General features: G+C 43.0%; 1 protein-coding gene across 1 annotated transcript; it reads left to right on the top strand.

The window, feature by feature from the left end:
- Nucleotides 1–1011: 1011 nt before the first annotated feature.
- Nucleotides 1012–18232, top strand: LOC121572858 (pleckstrin homology domain-containing family O member 1-A-like). The gene is made up of 6 exons (XM_041884889.2): nucleotides 1012–1283; nucleotides 1913–2059; nucleotides 8600–8740; nucleotides 15684–15788; nucleotides 16476–16577; nucleotides 16728–18232. The coding sequence occupies exons 1-6, from the start codon at nucleotides 1257–1259 to the stop codon at nucleotides 18036–18038; spliced, it is 1833 nt and encodes a 610-aa protein (XP_041740823.1). The 5' UTR covers nucleotides 1012–1256; the 3' UTR covers nucleotides 18039–18232.
- Nucleotides 18233–20403: the final 2171 nt, after the last annotated feature.

Genomic DNA, 20403 nt, shown 5'->3' with positions numbered 1-20403 from the left:
TTGAATGCAGAGGATATACATCCAAGGTGGAGTCTTTGGGTTTCCCCCCTCACACAACAAACAACCAAACAACCCAAATGTTTGGCAGCCCATGTTTGGCAGTTGATTCTTTGCCAAGTGCCTACCCCACTGCCAGCTACATGTGCCACAGATATTCAGCCTGCCTCCCTATAAAGCCTCTCCATACCCCCCATCGCCACCCCCAAATCAGATCCTCTAATCATCCACAACAACAACCAGCATTGCTTGGGTTATGTCCATAAGGAATACAACAGAAAGTGTTTTCAACGGGGAACCGAAATGAGCGTTTCTTATTGTACTCTCCCACTTTAAATGAATTTTCTTCATTTTGCTGCCTAATGAGCAAGACCCTGTTCACCATAACACAGCAGCAACTCCACAGTCCGGGTGCATCCCCTGGAGATTCTGGCTGTGTGTTCTGAGAGATCTAGGGATCAGGAAAAGGCTCAGAGTTTGTGCTCTGAGCAGCTTAATGCAGAAGCTGAAAATAGTTAAGAAATAGATGACATAACTACAAGCCTACTGTCTGGGGTGCATGTAACAATAAGTTAAACATCTCCAACATGAGATAAAACTTTGTGGTCTTCTAGAAAGAGAATATAAAGAATAGATTATATTTATATTGTGGTCCCCAAATACTCACCTTCCCCTCTGTAATATGATTCAAATTGAAATATTGTTTTTATGGATAAATCTATTAGGCCTAATCATTACAAGAATGTATAGGTTCTATTGAAAATCAATATTGGCATATAAAATCGTTCTCATAATGATATCAATTGTGGATTTTTGTTTATAGGCCCCTATATGGGCAGGTTATGGATTTTGAGTTGGCTTCCTCTCAACTGAACCTTGCTCTTCTATTTTCCAAACATAAGAGCAATTTGACATCAGCCGTCTTGGTGACATCACGCCGACAGAGCAATAAATGGAGCTGTCGAGCCCTAAAATAACGGGAATACCCTTTCAGCCCGCTTGTTCGAGATCAGTGTAGCCTACCTACAGAGGTGGAGGGACGATGCCACCGTCTCGTAATAACGGACAGTGCACGAACTGACCGCATCATCGGAATTAAGAATATAAACTGTTATTACGACAGGTTGGGCAGTAGAAGAGGGGAAAAAAGAAAGGGAAAGACAGTTTATGCAATAAAAAATATATATTAATAGAAAGAAAGGAAAATACTTGAAACTGGAGGAACTCCCTGGCTCACATCCACAAAAGTGATTGTCATCATGAAGAAGAGCAATTTAGCCAAACGGGTAAGATATTGCTTTTTTCTTCAAGTATTGGGTGCACGTTTTTTGACATGCCTCTTTGCATTAGGCTATACATTTTCATGGATATAACTGGCAATATGCCCAGAATCGGGCATTATGCGCGCTTTGACACCACAGCACACATTCTCGGCTATATCACACACATTGTCTATATCACAAGATTTGATAGCCTACAGTTCCTAAACAACGGTCGTTTGGCACCTCACGCGTTACACATTCAATCATGTGTAGCTATCAGTGTGCTTGTGTGCCATTACACGAATTTCCTCAACATACGTCATCGATCTTCCAGTGAAGAGGACAATGTGTTTTCTTTTCACTAGTGTGCCAGATGCCGGTTGCGCTGTATCGGTTGGTAGCTTTCAGATATTTTATTTGCCACACCCTGGATGGTATAAGACCTGCAATTAAATGTTACGCACGGAAGAGCGCACCGTTATCATTTTTGGGAAAAGACGCTAGGAGACTCATAGTTGCCATGTCTTACTGAGGCTGAGATTGAAAAGGCATTTGCCTTTGAAAGAGCTCTTATTATCTCAGTACTCTCAAGAACATCTTATTATGTAAGCTAAACTAGGTTTTAACGGATTTATTCCACTTTTAACATGCAGGGTCCTCAAGATGTCAACCAGCTGTCATCGCAGTCAGACAAAGTCGGCTGGATCCGCAAGTTCTGTGGCAAAGGGATTTTTAGGGAAATATGGAAAAACCGTTTCGTGATACTGAGAGGAGACCATCTGTACATCTCCGAAAAAGAGGTATGGACTTCTCTTTTACCTCCAATAGCATGTGTAGACTATAATTGTGTCTATGCCTACAGTGGGCGCACACACCTGTACTTTAAATTGTTAAACTGCCTGTGTGTGTGTGTGTGTGTGTGTGTGCGTGCGCGCGTGCGTGCGCGTGCGTGTACAGGACTGTGCTTGTGTGTGGGTACATATGAACATTTGATTTAGTTTGCCTGTACTGCCTTAGACAGTTCAGGTTTCCTTTGTTGCAGGCTCAGCTTGCCTCAGTAGAGATGCTTTTGTGTGTGTGTTTCTGCGTATGTGTCTGTCTGTCAATCTGCCACACAGTTGAAAGCCAATGAACTACAAATACCACATAGCCTGTTTAAGATGCACCATTAAGATGACAGCTTTGACAGCAAACATGGATTTAACTTTTTAGCCGTGGAAGGACATCTTGGGTTTCAGAGTTCTGAGGAACTTGTTTTGAGAAAATAGCCTTGCATGTAACCTACACCTGGGCTTTCAGCTCTTGGTCTGTTGTTTCCAACAACAAATTTAACCAAGGGTCCTTTAGTTTTGAATAGCCAGATGTTAGAAGTCAGGAAATCGAGGCTAGGGTCGCCATGGAAAGGGAAAAAATCTAACTGAATTTCCTTGGCTGTTGAAAATAAATATGCTAAATTGTCAAATCTATTCACCATGCAAGCACAAATAATGATGTGCTGAATTCGGATTACTTTCACTGGCTCAAACGTGGCCAACTTTTGAGGTCAACAAAATACCCACTGGGCACAGACGGTTCAACATCTATTCCACATCGGTTGAACATAATTTCATTTAAATGTTGTGGAAACAACGTTGATTCAACTAGGCAAATTTAGAATTCTTTCCATTACAATAAAACAACAGGTGTTGGCCATGGCGTAGAAAGATAACTATTTTGTTTGGCTGAAAGTAGGCTTATGTCCAAGTGCTTTTATCACATGAAAGGTTCCAGTGGACAGCCTCATTATCAGTACAAGTTTCGAGATCAAATAACCTAGATGTTAAACCTTAAGCTGTAGCGAATTCACACCCTTCATCTACTGTATTCTGTCGAAAGGCACTGAACCATCACCATGGACAGGGCATGGACAGGGCATAGAACGGGCATGGACAGAATCATACCCCCCATTTCTGCATTCTCTTTTTTTTTGGGGGGGGCTGTTTGAGATTCTGTTTGATATCGCTGTTTCAATACTCCTCCCACAAGCAGTAACCATGGAGATAAACGCTACTGACAGCTGAGGGGGCACAGGTCTTTCTGAAAGCTGAATAATGCCCTTCAAATGATTCCTAGAAAGGATTCCCAGAACAGCGAATGAAAGTTCCACATTAGGGGCTGCATATCTCTATTGCTTTAATGAAAGAGTGAGTGGGACTCAGGGCTCCAGCAGCACGCAATGCCAGTTTCCCCGATAATTTTAGAACCAGAGTTTAAAGTATTTCTTCTTCTGTGCCCAGCTCCCTTACAGCCTGCTGGATGAGCAACAAACATGTGTCAGAAACTCAAAAGACCATGGCTAACGCAGCTGCGCCTCTCGCTGTGCCTGAGGATCCCCAAGCACCCAATGCCTCCACCCCTCAACCCTACCTCATACACATACACACACACACGCTCCGCTGAGGTTCAGTTGCTTTGTAATGCCATTACCATCCTCACCTGTGGAACAGAACGCATCAATTCAGCGTAGTTAACGTTAGTTCTCTTTCTTTCTCTCTTTATCGTGTCTCTCACACATGCTCTGTAATTTGTTGGATGTTATAGTTATGTTATGTAATGCACCTATGGGTCGTTCTACACCTACAATTCGATTTTTGTTAAGGGGCCATTTTTATATGTATATTGGTAAGTGGCGTGCTAGCTATTTGTCAGGTGAAGGTAACTGCACCCCCAGTGAGAACTATTTGACCTGCGGGTACTTGTGCGTGTTATGTGCTCTGCTTCAACTTCTTAACCACTTGATTAATGGTGGTGCATTATTCAAATGGCACTTTGAAAAGACAAGCACGCTGTTCATGAAGTAGGCCAGAAGGCTAAGATGAACACTGAGGCTTTTGTATCTTCGACACTCAGCGTGACTACAGCCGAACGGCCTCTTGAGGCCCGGGATAATCTTTTCATTTTCCTGTTGAGTCCCGTATTTGAGTTTGATGTAATGGCTTATAGACGTTGAGTGCTATCATGTTGTTAGCGAGTTAGATGTGTTAAACACTTGCGTTAATACATGACCAACATTGCGGTTTAATTTTATCTGCAATTGATTGAATTGTGGCATGAGTGTGCAAGCTGGCATATCCAATTGTCTGCTGACTCATAAGATTAGCTACATAAACTCGGGGAAGGACAGCAAGCAGGTATACTGTTCTATTACCTCTAAGCAGTTCGATGTGTGAGAGATTATCATATGAGGATTTGCAACCATGCAACTGGGACTCTGAGAAGTTAACTACTGGTGACGTTACTCTGTACTACCCCAGATTATTCAAATTTACTTCATACTTTGACCACAAATAAGAGCGCAAATATGTATCTATCTGTTCTCCTGTCTTATCTTTTTGATGTTTTTATTGTGAAGGAGAAAAGGGTGGTGATATTTTAGAGGGAAATTCAGAGAGAGAACTTCTGCGGCTGGAGGGCATATAGTCTGGAGGTCGGCAGCGCTACCACGAGACCCCGGCGCAGAACATAAATATAATTTGAAGACTATTGAATTTCATTGCCTCGCGGTTACTTAGCAGTGTCAGGGGAAATGACTCAGGGAACAGCTACAGTATTTTTATGTTGAAAATGTCAAGATATCATTAAAGGTTTCATCATCTCAAAGAGCCCGGTAACTGCGGTGTATTTGTTGTAAAATGCGGACTCAGCTACTGCTCACAATGAAAATCTGTGGAAAACCAGGATTTTGAATTACTTTGATCATCGTCAGCTCAAGCTTACCATAATAGGCTACAGAGCCATTGCCCAGACAGTCATGGTGCTACAAGAACATGCAGTACACAACACAGGAACTGCATAGATGTGTGTGTTACAGTGAGGTCTGTTCTTCCATAGAAGGCCATGTGTTGTGTGTGAAAAGTGTACAGTATGTTGTCATAGTTGAGAATGAGATGCGTGTCCGTGTGCTGAGAGTGTATGTTATGGAGGTGTGTGTTCTGTCTCTGCTCCGATGATATCAACCCTGTATATTGCTCTGCTCTCATCGTACAGCTGTGCTATTGGCTGCAGGTTACACACATTTACCTTACATTTTAGTCATTTAGCAGACGCTCTTATCCAGAGCAACTTACAGTTAGTGAATACATATTTTTTTTTATACTGGCCCCCCGTGGGAATCGAACCCACAACCCTGGCGTTGCAAACGCCATGCTCTATCAACTGAGCTACATCCCTGCCTGCCATTCCCTCCCCTGGGCCAATTGTGCGCCGCCCATGAGTCTCCCGGTCGCGGCCGGCGGAGACAGAGCCTGGATTCGAACCAGGATCTCTAGTGGCACAGTTAGCTCTGCGATGCAGTGCCTTAGACCACTGCGCCACTCAGGAGTACAATCATACACACATCATACAACTTTTATATGAGCACTCTCTGTTCTCTTCTCTAGTCTTGTGATGATAGGAGGCTTTACACGTGCAGACAGAGATGCTCCTGTAGAATGCTCCACGTGCTTCTACTCAAGCACTCAATCAATGATCTATGTGAATAATTGATGGGATTTCCACCTATGTTTATATATATAGAGAGAGAGGTCTTTATGGTTTTCAATGGTGATGTGCACGGCATATGAAAGAGAACACTCAAACAAAACAGGATTTAGAGCAAGAGAGTGAAGCTTGTATTCATCAGATACTCTATGACCAAGGCCAGGTGGTACTTGAGGTAATATTTTAGGCCATGCATTAAAGAAATGTGGTGACGCAGTTGGACATGTGTTTTGTAGTTGGTCAAGATCTTTGTGATTGATGTAGCTTACAGATACTGTTGCAATGTGATTGGCATAACATCGGTGACAAAGTTTTGTGATTGATAGAGAAACCCTGTGACTGGAGGAGCTTAGCATAAAATTGGACTAACACACCTCTAAAATTGGTCAAGGACCACACAAGTGTTGTTACTGGTCCAATCGATCAATGTGATCAGTGGAGAACTGGGTTGTTAGTGAAACCCGTAAGTAATTTGGAAATAGTGCAAGATGACTGGTCAAGCATATTTACATTTACATTTTAGTCATTTAGCTGACGCTCTTATCCAGAGTGACTTACAGTTAGCGAGTGCATACATTATTTTTTGATATTTAATTTTTTCATACTGGCCCCCATGGGAATCGAACCCACAACCCTGGCGTTGCAAACGCCATGCTCTACCAACTGAGCTACATCCCTGCCGACCATTCCCTCCCCAACCCTGGACCAATTGTGCGCCGCCCCATGGGTCTCCCGGTCGCGGCCGGCTACGACAGAGCCTGGATACGAACCAGGATCTCTAGTGGGACCACTGCGCCACTCGTTAGACCACTGCGCCACTCGGGAGCATATCACATGGTCAATGTAACAAATGTGGTTTAGATTTCCAAACTAGTTATTTCAGGAAAGCCTACTGGTCAGTTCTGGGGAATATTATATTTATAGTATTATATTATAAATAAACCAGCCTCTTTAAACTCCCCAGCTTTAAACTACATCACATTTTCCGCAGTGATTGAAAATATGCTTTTAATCCACTTCCCCTCTTAATTCCAACCTGGTTTATATAAACATAAAACCCTCTAGGACTTGATTACAGGGTATTAACAGCATGTCAACCAGATTTTGGAGTGTGACCAATCGGACATTGCCTTTCCATTCGCTCTAGGTTTTTCCCTCGCACAGTACTGTTTGATGGGCTGCCACCGGCTAGTATAGACTTTCTCGATCTTTGCGTTTCAGGGCTGTATGTTACTGGGTTATTCTTAGTGGTGGGTATTTTACCCCCACTACCACCCCCAACTCTGCTTTTCCATATACGTAGCAGGAGGGGATTGAAATATTGATGGGATGGTGGGGGTTCCAGAATGGATCCTCAGGGCTTCTTTTGCCCCATATTATAGTTGTGAGCCTCCCTCTCTCTCACACACACACGATGCAGACATGCACGCACACACATACAGCTCATGTTTATCGTTTACATTTTAAATGCAATTTGGGTGGTTAATGAAGATGTAGCAGCATGCGGTGGGACACAGTTTGGATCTGTGTTTTGTCAGGAAGAAATTGGACTACACTTTGATGTATGTATTGTCCCCATTTAGTGTATCGCCAAGCATAATAAAGTTCCTCAATGAAATTAAAAGACAAATGGTCAAATTTAGCACACAAATAATAACAGCCCTAAGAAGGGCATTTCAGGCTGCAAGTGGGTTAATGGTGGTTGATACTAGGCTGCGACACATTATTTAATTATACCGTATGTGGTTGTTTCTTTGATCACAGAAACTCTCTGAGTTGCTCCGTGTCTCTTTCTAACGTTGGAAGATTCCTCTGATGCACGGCTCTGTTGCTGTGGAAAAGCTCTATGCATCAAGATGAAAGTGGAACACCCCTCCACTTTCCCAACACACACTCACATCCAACCACACACACCATTGCTGTGTGTACCAATGGCGTTCAACCTTGTCTCTCTGCGTCTCCTTAGGTTCTCACAATAGACCTACACATAGGCTTGTATTCATGTCAATAACCAACTCCCAACACCTCCAAACACACACACACACACACCATGACCCCCAATGACCCCGTTGGTGTGTAGAAGCTAATGAGGCCCTCTGGGAGGTCCCACCACTCTTGAGGTTGTATGGCCTGTCAGGCTGAATGGAGGGGTCGATGTCTCTGCCCCAGTGCTGTTGATTAGAATTGATCTGCGTTTAAATTAGATACTTTGCTGCGGGGCCACGAGACCAATAATAGGAGGCAGGGGAGTAGCACAGGAACAATGGCGGCATTGGGAAGCTGGTTTTTGAAAATAAACACATCTTTCGATGCTCTGGGTAAAAGTATGATCATAACATGGTAACATTCTGATGTCAGGCCTGTAATGGATTTTTTTTATAGACATTTGGACTTATCCTAAAAAGACCTTCATTACACCTACAGAATAGCTTCTGTATGGGCATTTAAGGCCTGATATACCAGATAATTTCATTTGAAACCTCATTAACATCCTAAAATAATGGATGATATGAATGCACCGTGGTTGTTGAAAGCTGCAGTATAACAGAGAGTGGTAATTAGTATTTTCCCTTGGGTTAAACTCAAGATGTCCTGCTGTAATGCACAGTAGGTTGCTCTCTCTCTCTCTGTGTGTGTGTGTGTATATGTGTGTGTGTGTGTGTGTGTGTGTGTGTGTGTGTATATGTGTGTGTGTGCATGTGTGTTTTTGTGGTAGACAGGTGGTTTAAGGTTAAAAACAAATTGACATTTGCCAGTGCCATCTTGCACATCTGTATAGACCTGAGTTGTAACTACTTACTGTTTTCTCTGTGTGTTTCTAGGTGAAGGATGAGAGGAAAGTCCAGGAGTTATTTGACCTGGCTGACTACGAACGCTCTGAGGAGCTGCGCAAGGCTAAGAGCCGCAGTAAGAAGAACCACAGCAGGTTCACCCTGCTCCGCTGCAAGCAGCCTGGGAATACGGTGAGTCCTTCTGCCCAGGGAGAGTGAAGGAGTCAGGCAAGGAGGCTCAGCAGGGCCTGGGGTGTGTAGGCCTCAGTGGAAAGCCCTTACTGCAGGTGTTGATTTTAGCTGAAAATGCACTGAGAAGTTTTCTTTTACTGAAAACTGAAACTTGAGGCAAGCCTATCATCAGACATAGTTTGTGGTTTTCTGTAAAGAGAGAGTATGAAACATACAGTACAAGTTCAAATCAAATCAATCAAATTGTATTTGTCACGTTTCGTATACAACAGGTGTAAATAACAGTGAAATACTTACTTACGAGTCCTTTTCCAACAATGCAGTGGCTACGGTACTAAGTTTTTGTATCCCAATAGAGAGAAATAGTAATGGCTTCTTTTCTAGGCACTAATTCACCATGCTTCATTTGACAAAGCCTATGAGAAAATCCTATGTTCAAGAATGTCCTTTTTCCCTTTATTCAGATTACAACCTCTCACTTTCAGTTATTTGAAAAGGAAATAATCTCCCAAATATCACTATTTCTAAAACAAGCCATAGAAAGTTGGTTGCAATTTCAATTTCATCCACCAGAAACAACAGAACAAATAATACAACAAATATTGTGGTTAAACTCAAATATACTAATTGATAAAAAAAACATTATTTTTTGAAAAAATGTTTAATAAAGATATAATCTTCGTAAATGATATCATAGGTAGGACTGGTGGAGTTATGTCGCACATGCAGCTAACAACAATTACAACCAACTAATTGCAGCGTTACCGCAAAAATGGAAGAGGAATGTGGAAGGGGGGAAAAGTAAGGAACTTGTCTGTCGGCCCTGCATTAAAGACCATAATTGGTTAAAGAAAATTGTGATAAATAAAAAAGTATACCAGTTTAATTTAAGGACCAAAAAATTGACAGCCGTCCCATATAGATTACAAAATAGTTGGGAAGAGATTTTTGACGTACCAATTCCATGGCACATGATTTATGAACTGATACGCAAAACGACGCCGGATTCTAAACTTAATTTAAATTATTATACAAAATTCTTGCAACCAATAGAATGTTATTTATATGGGGGATACAACCTTCCCATCTCTGCAGATTTTGCTGCGAAGAGACAGAATCATTAGATCATTTGTTTTGGTAATGTCCATATGTAGCTTGTTTTTGGTCACAGGTCCAGGAATGGCTGAAGAATTGCAATATTTACCTGGAGCTAACCCTGCAGATAGCACTACTGGGTGATCTGAAAAGTCATAGTCAATTGATAAATAATATAATAATACTTTTAACAAAAATGTTTATTTTCAATCTGTAGAAACAATGAGAATAGAAAGGTTCAGAACTTTGAAAAATAGTTGAAAGAAAAAAAAGCACAGTTGAAAAATATATGGCAAATAGAAATCCAATATGGATGAGAGATAGATGGGAGGGGTTGAATGGAGCTGAAGGTTGGGACTAATAACAAATAATTACAACAACATAACTAATGTAAAACATACTGTGTCCGTAAAACGTATATAGGTTATAGGTTAAGAACTTTTGTGAAAGAGCACAGTTTGAAAGATATGGCAACTAAAAATCAAACCGGATGGACATCAGAAATAGATGGGAGAGGTTGAGGGTAGAGGAAGGACAGGAGTAAAAACAAACAAAATAATTGTCCATAAAATGTATATAGGATGTATAAGCTGGAAGTAGAGTCCTAAGCGATGTTGTTCACTAGTTTACTCCAATTAGGGTAGGGGTGGTAGGGTTAAAAAGTAATAAAGGAAACCTTTGACTGGTAGTGTATATATTTGCAAATAAATATATGGGGGATTGGAAGTGATGCAGACAATTACATTGATGGAAGCAACAATCTATCTGCAATATTAAAGGTGATCTACCCCCTAAAAATACAAATAAAATAAAAGCCTATGGGAAAATCAATGGTCGAAAATAAGGTATGTGGTAAACACAGGCTTAGGAGATCTTGAAGCATTTATGTAATAAAAAAAAGCACATTAAGGCTTCATAATTCATAAAGGTCATGTTAACTGACTGATATTATCTCATAAAACAAAACGTATAAGATCTCCTAAGCCTGTGTTAACCTCAGACCTTGTTTTCTGCTGTGCCCACTTCGCTTCCTATGTAGCTGCTGTGCTGAGTGATTCGCTGCTGGTCCCCGTCTTTGATCGCCTTTGTCTGGTCAATAGTGTAGCCTACAAACTTCATGTTGTACACAAAACTGTTTGAACTATTGCATTCCATGCCTCAGTAAGCATAAGCTGGATTTCATGTTATTTTTTCAGGAGGGGAGTAGGCTACATGCAGCTATTTATATGTTTTACACAAAATACATTATCAACATGTACAAACTTTGTTGTCGGTATTGCATACATAAGCACGACACAAACAGAAACCTTAAGAAAGAGGTTTCAGGAGGGGCGGGCGGGGGCAGGGCATTGGCGAAAACTCTGTATTCGTAGCCACAGCCTAAAGATAAAGACACAAAAATTAAAAATAGTGGCACGAGGAATAATTTGACAGTGAATAACAATAAAGAGTAAAAATAACATGGCTATATACAGGGAGTACCAGTACCGAGTCGATGTGCAGGGGTACGAGGTAATTGAGGTAGCTATTGGTAGGGGTAAAGTGACTAGGCAACAGGATAGATCATTGACAGTAGCAGTAGCGTACACTCGGTGGGCAGTTTATTAGGTACATCACCCAGTTCACAAAAATGGTTAGCTCCTACAGACAGTGAGTCACGTGCGCCGGTTCCACTATCTCAGAACTGGCTGGCCTCCTGGGCTTTTTATGCACGACAGTGTCTAGGGTTTACCGAGAATGGTGCGACAAACAAAAAACATCCAGTCAGTGGCAGTCCTGTGGGCGAAAACAGCTCATTGATGAGAGGTTGATGGAGAATGGCAAGAATCGTGCAAGCTAACAGGCTGGCCACAAACAGGCAAATAATGGTGCAGTACAACAGTGGGGTGCAGAACGGCATCTCGGAACGCACAACTCGTCTGTCCTTGTCACGGATGGGCTATTGCCGCAGACGACCACACCGGGTTCCACTCCTATCAGCTAAAAACAAGAAGAATCGGCTCCAGTGGGCACACGATTCTACCAGCTTTCATAGTCTCATGTCAGAATTAGACGTTCATCCATGTTTCTCAAACGTCAAATTTCGAAGTTGTTCCAAACGTCAAATTTCAAAGTGTTTAAGGTTAAGTTTAGGCATTAACTCCAAATTTGTACGGTTAGGGTTAAGTTCAGGCATTAACTCCAAATTCTTAAGGTTTGGCATTAACTCCAGATGGTTAAGGTTTGGGATAGGCTTAAAACAAGAATATCAAAAGCAACTTTCTATCGCTGGATTTGGGCTTGCAACCTTTGGAATCAGAGGTACGCCCATCTACCATCCTCATCCACAGCACCCTAGCAAAACCGAAACCTACTCGAAGGTAACAACGCTCACTGTTGCCCCTAGTGGCCAGTTTCCACGTAGTCTCCTGACATCCTCAGACATGAACAGACGTCGAATACTGACTTGTATCACAGGTGACCTGGCTGCGCGATCACCAACAATGGACGATTGAGGAGTGGAAAAACATCACCTGGTCCGACGAATCCCGGTTCCTGTTGCGTCATGCTGATGGCAGAGTCAGGATTTGGTGTAAGCTGCATCAGTCCATAGCCCCATCCTGCCTAGTGTCAATAGTACAGGCTGGTGGCGGTGGTGTAATGGTGTGGGGAATGTTTTCCTGGCACACGTTAGGTCCCTTGATACCAATTGAGCAACGTTTCCATGCTCCGAAGAATTCAGGCTGTTCTGAAGGCAAAGGGGGATCTGTCTGACCCGGTACTAGATGGGTGTACCTAATAAACTGGCCACTGAGTGTATGTGGTAAGTGTGTGTGTGTGTGGCGTCAGTATGCATGTGTGCGCATGTTATGTGTGTGTGTGTGTATGTGTGTGTTGGGGTATCAGTGTAAGTATGTCTGAGTGTGTGGGTAGAGTACAGTGTGTGTGCATAGAGTCAGTGCAAGAGAGTTAGTGCAAAAAATCTGTCTAGCTGATGGAATATATTCATTTTACTCCTTGGAAGATTATATGGTTGTGTTGCCACATTGGATCGGACATTAACACACCCCCACCACAGACCGGGATTGGTGGATTTTTCCAGAAATACATAATCCACAGAATCCCATTACCTCTGAAGAGGCAATCTCTATAACGCCCAAATCCTACAGAGATTTCACTCAACAGTTGTCACTTCTGACTAGGGCTGTTGCGGTGACCGTATTACCGCCACACCGGCTGTCATGAGTCATGAAGGCAGTCAAATTCCACCTGACCATTTAGTCACGGTAATTATGCTTCTCCAAGCTTTGATGATACTGATGGTCATTAGTAGCCTACCAAACTTGCTAACTGCCTGGTACTCAGCACTCTATTGTCCCTTTAATCACTCTAACATCAATGCAAATGTATTCGAAAATGAGAGCTCATGAGCTCATTTCTATAGGCGATGCAATTGCGCGAGAAAACAGAGTGATGGCCTCTACTAAAAATAAGAGGATCCCATCAGCTTTCTATAGATTAGGCCTACTATATTTATTTCTCAACTTTCCTAATATTAAGCACATTGTTTATCTTTACAACAGGAGTATAGCCTACCTGGCTGGCATGAAAATGAACCACAGGAAAGCGTCCTCCATTCGCTATTTAAGTGCATAGATTATGTGTTTTTTCCCGCTGCCCCTGTTTCGAGACAGGTGCATGATAGTGGTCCATTCTAAATCAAAACAAATTTCACACAGATATTATTTAGTATATGTAAAGACAAGATTTAATCAAGAAAAGTCTGATGGGTGACAATATTAGCCTATCACTTGTGAATGATGCCCAGCATAAGAAACTGCCTTTTTTTTGCTACTTTTTCTAATCATAGTCGCACACCTCATGTAGCCTAGCCCATAGGCCTATATGTTTTGATAAGGTTTGTATCACATCTAAAGTGGCCAAATAACTTCTTAAAATTAAGCACATTCATCCGCTTTACAAGGGGTTTAGAGCCTAACTGGCATACATAAGCAGCGCGTGAGTTTAAAGTTTGGGGAAGATAATTTTCACCATAAAAATGCACCTTTATAATAAAAGCATTACTGCCATGTGCGCATTGCTGCTCTTATAATGTGAAGAAATAGCCTAATAGTTTATCAACATTTTAAGCTAAACGTTCTGATCTGTTGCGTCAGCCACATTTTTTTTATGCTAGTGGTTGTATTAATTTGGGATCTATTGCACCCCACAACTGTCCCAGACTATGTTTGGAATATTTATTTCTCGCACAAAATAGAATAGGTCAACTTTTGTACTATGGGGGATAGTAGATTGACATAGGCTAGGGCTTTTGCTGTTTGTTAGGCCTACTCATCTTGTTGGCTGACAAAAAGTAAATGTGGACAGTTCTTCCAATATCTTCAATATGCACCTCGGAATTGGATAAGGACGCGCACAGTTGCGTCCCGATGTGTCTGTCTTCACTTGTAGCCTGTGAGCAAGACCCGATCACTGTGATGGAGAGCCATGTGAGTGAGAGGCGCTTCGGAATGCCACACACTCAGGGAGAAGGGCACAACACAGCACTCCGGGCCACAAAAGGCATGGCTTTTTTTAGGGTGCATTACAGCCACAAAGGGGATGTCGCCGTGAAATTCAAGGCATTATCAAGTGCTTGTCAAATTGTGAGTGAGAGACTATTGAAGTGTGTACAGCCTGCACAAAAAACAAAGCAGAGCTTATGCCTTTCAAGCGACTTTTTTCAAATCATCGTTAGTCTCATCATGCAGCCTTACAATGTATTAAAAAATCAAAACATATAGCCCAACGTTTGTAGAACAACTACAGTTACATTAATAACTCTAAATTAAGCATATAGGAGTACCTATTTCTTTAACCGCTCAACACAGAATAGCCGCACTCCCTCAAATCGTTTGGAGAAAATATTGATATTTTATTCAGCTTTGTTCAATTGTATTCTTCATACTATAAAATAATATAAAATAGTGCCACGGAATTCCAAGCAAATCTTGTCTGCTAAATGAACTAGTGTAGCCCACAGCCATTTGGCACAGCCACATCAGGACGTAACATAAGGACAACTCAGAGTATACTATTATTTTCTTTTGAAATAGACTTCATATCATGCTTCTTTAGACCTGTCTAAGATACATCATGGATTTATTGTGAAGGTGTAGGCTATATTACATGGATTTATTAGACTTTTTAAAATGTAGATGTTCCAAAGGTCTGCATCAGTGGCTTGTAGGCTATGTGTGGAAGCCAGGAGATGCTGAATGTTTTTATGTTAATTAACGGTCAATTACCGTGAGACCGACAGTTATTTGCTTGACAATCACTGGCTGATGAAATTTCGTGACCATCACAGCCTTACTTCTGACCCACTGCAGTTCTTGTACGGCACCTGCTGGTGGTTCATTTTGCATCATTATTCACTGTCTTAGTGTGATATCCTAGGGGGAAGTGTGTGTTTGAGGGAAGATTGCATGTAATTGGAGGGCAGGTGCTCAATTTACCTGTTTCTGTCGAGCTTTGCAGAGATTTTTCCTCCTGTTTACAGCTTAGACCCTGCTCTAGATAAGAACCATCTTTAACATAATTCTTTGTTAATGCATTTAATGAGGCACAATCCCCTTTTCTTGGCGATTTAGGCAAAGCCGCCCCATTAAGCTTTCTGTCCCCCTCTCCATCTCTCACACATTGGCTACATTCCGACTCTCCCTCCAGCCAATGCTTACACCAATTTATTCCTTTAAATCCATGATGGGAGTGTGGAAGTGCACACTTAAGAAGAAGGGGTGGAGTAGCCTAAACTTTCTCCATCTTCTTTCAACCAATCAATTGATTCTTTCCTTTTTTTCTTCAGGTGCCCAATCTTGTGTTTTTGGCCGTTAGCCCCGAGGAGAAGGAATCGTGGGTCAATGCCCTCAATACAGCCATCATCAAAGCCAAGAACCGCATTTTTGATGAGGTAGGTCAGTCACTCTTCTCCTCTCTTTCCCTGTCCCTATTTCGCTAGCTCTCATTTCTCCCCAGCTTTCAAGAGCTTTTCTTATTTCTCTCTCTCGTTAGCGTGTCTCTCGTGCAACATTTATGATTTAAAATGAAACCACCACAACTCAAAACGCCTCCACAGCCAGCCCTAAAAGGTTTCCAGACAAATTTAACCTTGCAGTTACTAAGCACACTGTAAAATTGGTGAATTTGGACAAAAGCAGAGTCTACATCTTTCAATACGGGAAACACGTAAATTGTATCTCCCCAGGCGTGGATGAGAGATTGAAGTGTTTCCTCTTTGACTCATCCATCTCTGTCGGGAGTCCTCGTTAATGCTCCGTCCCTGCCGACGCCCACCTGTTTTCCCAGTGGCTCTCGATCAAACAGTGGCTCACTCCCCATCACACACTATGGGGTGAAAATCCATCTTCCATAGCTAGAGATTGTCAAGAAGTGAGAATGAACTCTGAAGCATGTCTGCTGCCCCGATTGTGAGAATCCTCTGTGTCAAGCAAATGGTGTGAAGTACTCTAATGTACTCGAATGTATATCATGTTCTGTACATTACATCTACAACCTCATACTCTCCCTCCACAAATATACATTTCTGTTATGCCGATTGTCAAAAAATCACTCTGTCTCTTTCTGATTGTCTCCATAGGTCACAATTGAAGAGGACAGTGTCCTGGTGCACCCTACACGTCATCGTGCCAAGATTCCCCATGCACGGCGCTTGCCCACCCGGGGACATCTCATGGCTGTGGTGGGTGTTGCTACCTTGGCTAACATTGATAATTCAGTTCCAAGTCAATATTATATTTTTGGAAGGCAAACAAGGAATTGTACTGTTTGTATTGTAAGGATTATCCTGGTCTGTTGCGTTGAATGCTAAACTCTCTTGTGCTCTCCCTAGGCATGCACCTCCTCAGACGGAATGTTGACACTTGACCTTGTCCACGAGGAAGATGACTCCACCCCAGAAGATGTGGAAGAAGGCTTCTGGGAAAATAACTTCAGGGTTGACCTAGACAAACGGACCACAGGTCGTCAGCGTTCTGGCACAGACGTCTCCAAACTCCGTGTCACCACAAAGGACCAAAGGGTACCCAAGACGGGCAGCCTGCCTCGTGGGAGTGAGCTCTCCTGGGACCGGACGCACCATCTTGAGGCTCAGTCCCGCACTCCTCCACCAGGGAAGAGGTTCAGTGCCCAGGGTAGGAGCCGCTGCGCCTCCATGGACAAGGTCCATTCCTCACGGCCAGTCAGGGGTGTCCTTCACCCTCGCCCCACAGATGAACCTGTCCAGCCTGTCGGACCACTGCAGAGTCTTATCGCCCAGAAAATGCAGAGGGCTCAGGAACTGCTGGAAGAAATGCGATTGGAGGAACTGCAACGTGCAAAGGGCTTAGACTCGCCCTATCTAAAGGGCATTGACTCACCCCGCTTGCATCATCTAAGAGGCTCTGAGTCTCCTCACTCCAGGGCCTCAGGTTCACCTTGCAGTAAGAGTAGTGACTCCCCTCGTTTCAGGGGGAAAGACTCACTTCGTACGAAGGGCAAGAAGTCCCGCTCAAAAGGTACAGACTCACCCCATTCAAAGAGGGCTGACTCTCCTAATTTGAGGAGTAATGACTCTCCGCGACTTAGGGTTACTGACTTGCCCTTTAGGAAGGTTTCTGATTCTTCCAGTTTCAAGGAAACAGACTCGCCAAGTCTGAAGGGTTCTGACTCCCCACGTCTCAAGAAAATTGGCTCACCCTTTTCAAAAAGTTTTGACTCATCAAGTCTGAAGGGTTCTGACTCACCTCGTATCAAGGATACTATTCTGAGGGGTAAGGACTCGCCAAATATAATTGGTAAGAATTCTCCAAGTCTGAAGAGTATCGGCTCACCTCTGAAAAGTGCTGACTCGCCTCGTCTGAAGGGTAATGACTCGCTCCATAGTAAGAGTGCATACTCACTTCTCAGTGACTGTGATTTGGAGAGTAGACGGGCGGAGGCGGAGCGACTTCTGCAGGAGGCCGTCTCCTCCTGGCGTCAGGCTAAGGAGGTGCTGGAGGAGGTGAAGGAGCTGCAGACGCAGTCACTAAACCGCCGCTCCGAAAAGAAGACAATAGACAGGCCCCCAACACCGCCACAGGACTATAGGCTGGAGGACCCATTCCTCTTGTCGCCACCACAGCTGAAAAGCACGCTGGCTTGTCTCCAAACAAAGATCAAATGAAAGAGCACTAGGGGCATGGAGTAAATACATATTTTTGTCACGTTTTTGTTGTCATTACATGCCAGTGTTGAAGCACAAAGCTTTTTGGCTTTATTGCTCCCTTTGCACTTTCCTATCTTAATCCTTGTTTATATACAGTGCATTCAGACCCCTTCACTTTTCCCACATTTTGTTACGTTACAGCCTTATTCTAAAATGGATTAAATACATTTTTCCCCTCATCAATCTACACATAATACCCCATAATGATAATTTTTGCAAATTTATTAAAAATAAAAACAGAAATACCTTATTTACATAAGTATTCAGACACTTTACTATGAAACTCGAAATTGAGCTCAGGTGCATCCTGTTTCCATTGATCATCCTTGTTTCTACAACTTGATTGGAGTCCACCTGTGGTAAATTCAATTGATTGGACATGATTTGAAAAGGCACACACCTGTCTATATAAGGTCCCACAGTTGACAGTGCATGTCAGAGCAAAAACCAAGCCATGAGGTCGAAGGAATTGTCTGTAGAGCTCCGAGCAGGATTGTGTTGAGGCACAGATCTGGGGAAGGGTACCAAAACATTTCTGCAGCATTGAAGGTCCCCAAGAACACCGTGGCCACCATCATTCTTAAATAGAAGAAGTTTGGAACCACCAAGACTCTTCCTAGAGCTGGCTGCCCGGCCATACTGAGCAATCGGGGGAGAAGGGCCTTGGTCAGGGAGGTGACCAAGAACCCAATGGTCACTCTGACAGAGCTCCAGAGTTCCTCTGTGGAGATGGGAGAACCTTCCAGAAGAACAACCATCTCTCCAGCACTCCACCAATCAGGCCTTTATGGTAGAGTGGCCAGACGGAAGCCACTCCTCAGTAAAAGGCACATGACAGCCCGTTTTACCAGTTTACCAAAAGGCACCTGAAGGACTCTCAGACCATGAGAAACAAAATTCTCTGGTCTGATGAAACCAAGATTGAACTCTTTGGCCTGAATGCCAAGCGTCACGCCTGGAGGAAACCAGGCACCGCTCATCACCTGGCCAATACCATCCATACGGTGAAGCATGGTGGTGGCAGCATCATGCTGTGGGGATGTTTTTTAGCGGCAGGGACTGGGAGACTAGTCAGGATCGAGGTAAAGATGAACGGAGCAAAGTACAGAGAGATTCTTGATGAAAACCTGCTCCAGAGCACTTAGGACCTCAGACTGGGGCGAAGGTTCACATTCCAACAGGACAACGACCCTAAGCACACAGCCAAGACAATGCAGGAGTGGCTTCGGGACAAGTCTCTGAATGTCCTTGAGTGGCCCAGCCAGAACCCGGACTTGAACCCGATCAAACATCTCTGGAGAGACCTGAAAATAGCTGTGCAGCGACCCTCCCCATCCAACCTGACAGAGCTTGAGAGGATCTGCAGAGAAGAATGGGAGAAACTCCCCAAATACAGGTGTGCCAAGCTTGTAGTGTCATACCCAAGAAGACTCGAGGCTGTAATCGCCGCCAAAGGTGCTTCAACAAAGTACTGAATAAAGGGTCTGAATACTAAATGTGATATTTCCATATTTTTTTATTATTTTCTTTGCAAAAAAATCTAAAAACCTGTTTTTGCTTTGTCATTATGGCGTATTGTGATGAGGAAAAGAACAATTGAATCAATTTTAGAATAAGGTTGTAACGTAACAAAATGTGGAAAAAGTTAAAGGGTCTGAATACTTTCTGAATGCACTGTACTGTATACTAGTCAAATCAGGCTGAGCAAGTAATTACATAATTATTTTATTAACACTGCCGTTTGCTTTCTGATTTGAATAGGTTGGATGGACCTTAAACCCATAATATATTTTCTGTGCACTCATTTCTGTTCCCTTTGTCAATGGCTCTGTGGTCCACTGTGAATGGAGGGATGGGCTTCTGGGCTGTAGGAGCAGACCATGCCTCAGTCCTGGTTCGTGGATGAGAGTGGGACTCAGACTGAGAGGCATAAACAGGGCTAGAGCGGAGTTGCCGTGCCTCGGTGACACTGACACCCCCAGGGAAAGTCATGCTGCTCGTGTAGTTACATTTATTATCAGCCAGAGGTGGATTAGGTTTCATTAGAAAATGCTTTGTACTGTAAACATAAACATGAAATACTTTTTTCTAATGGACGAATGGAATGAGAATGTGTTTGCGTGGAAACAGTGTCTAAGGAGCATTATTTCTGTGTGAAATTCATTTGTGGAGAAGCTGCCTGGGATTGCTCTCTTTCGGTTAGCTTCAGTTATTGACAACTTGCAGTCAAGTCCAATGACCTTCAAACATCAAGAATTTCCCCAGTCTCTTGGTGTCAGTAACCTAGTATTGTAGTTGTTGGTCTTCTCAGAGAACGACTACA

Source organism: Coregonus clupeaformis, chromosome 8 (genome assembly GCF_020615455.1).
Source record: "Coregonus clupeaformis isolate EN_2021a chromosome 8, ASM2061545v1, whole genome shotgun sequence".
Taxonomy (NCBI): Eukaryota; Metazoa; Chordata; class Actinopteri; order Salmoniformes; family Salmonidae; genus Coregonus; species Coregonus clupeaformis.
The sequence above is the reverse complement of the archived record's forward strand: the minus strand, read 5'-3'. Positions and strand labels throughout refer to the sequence as shown.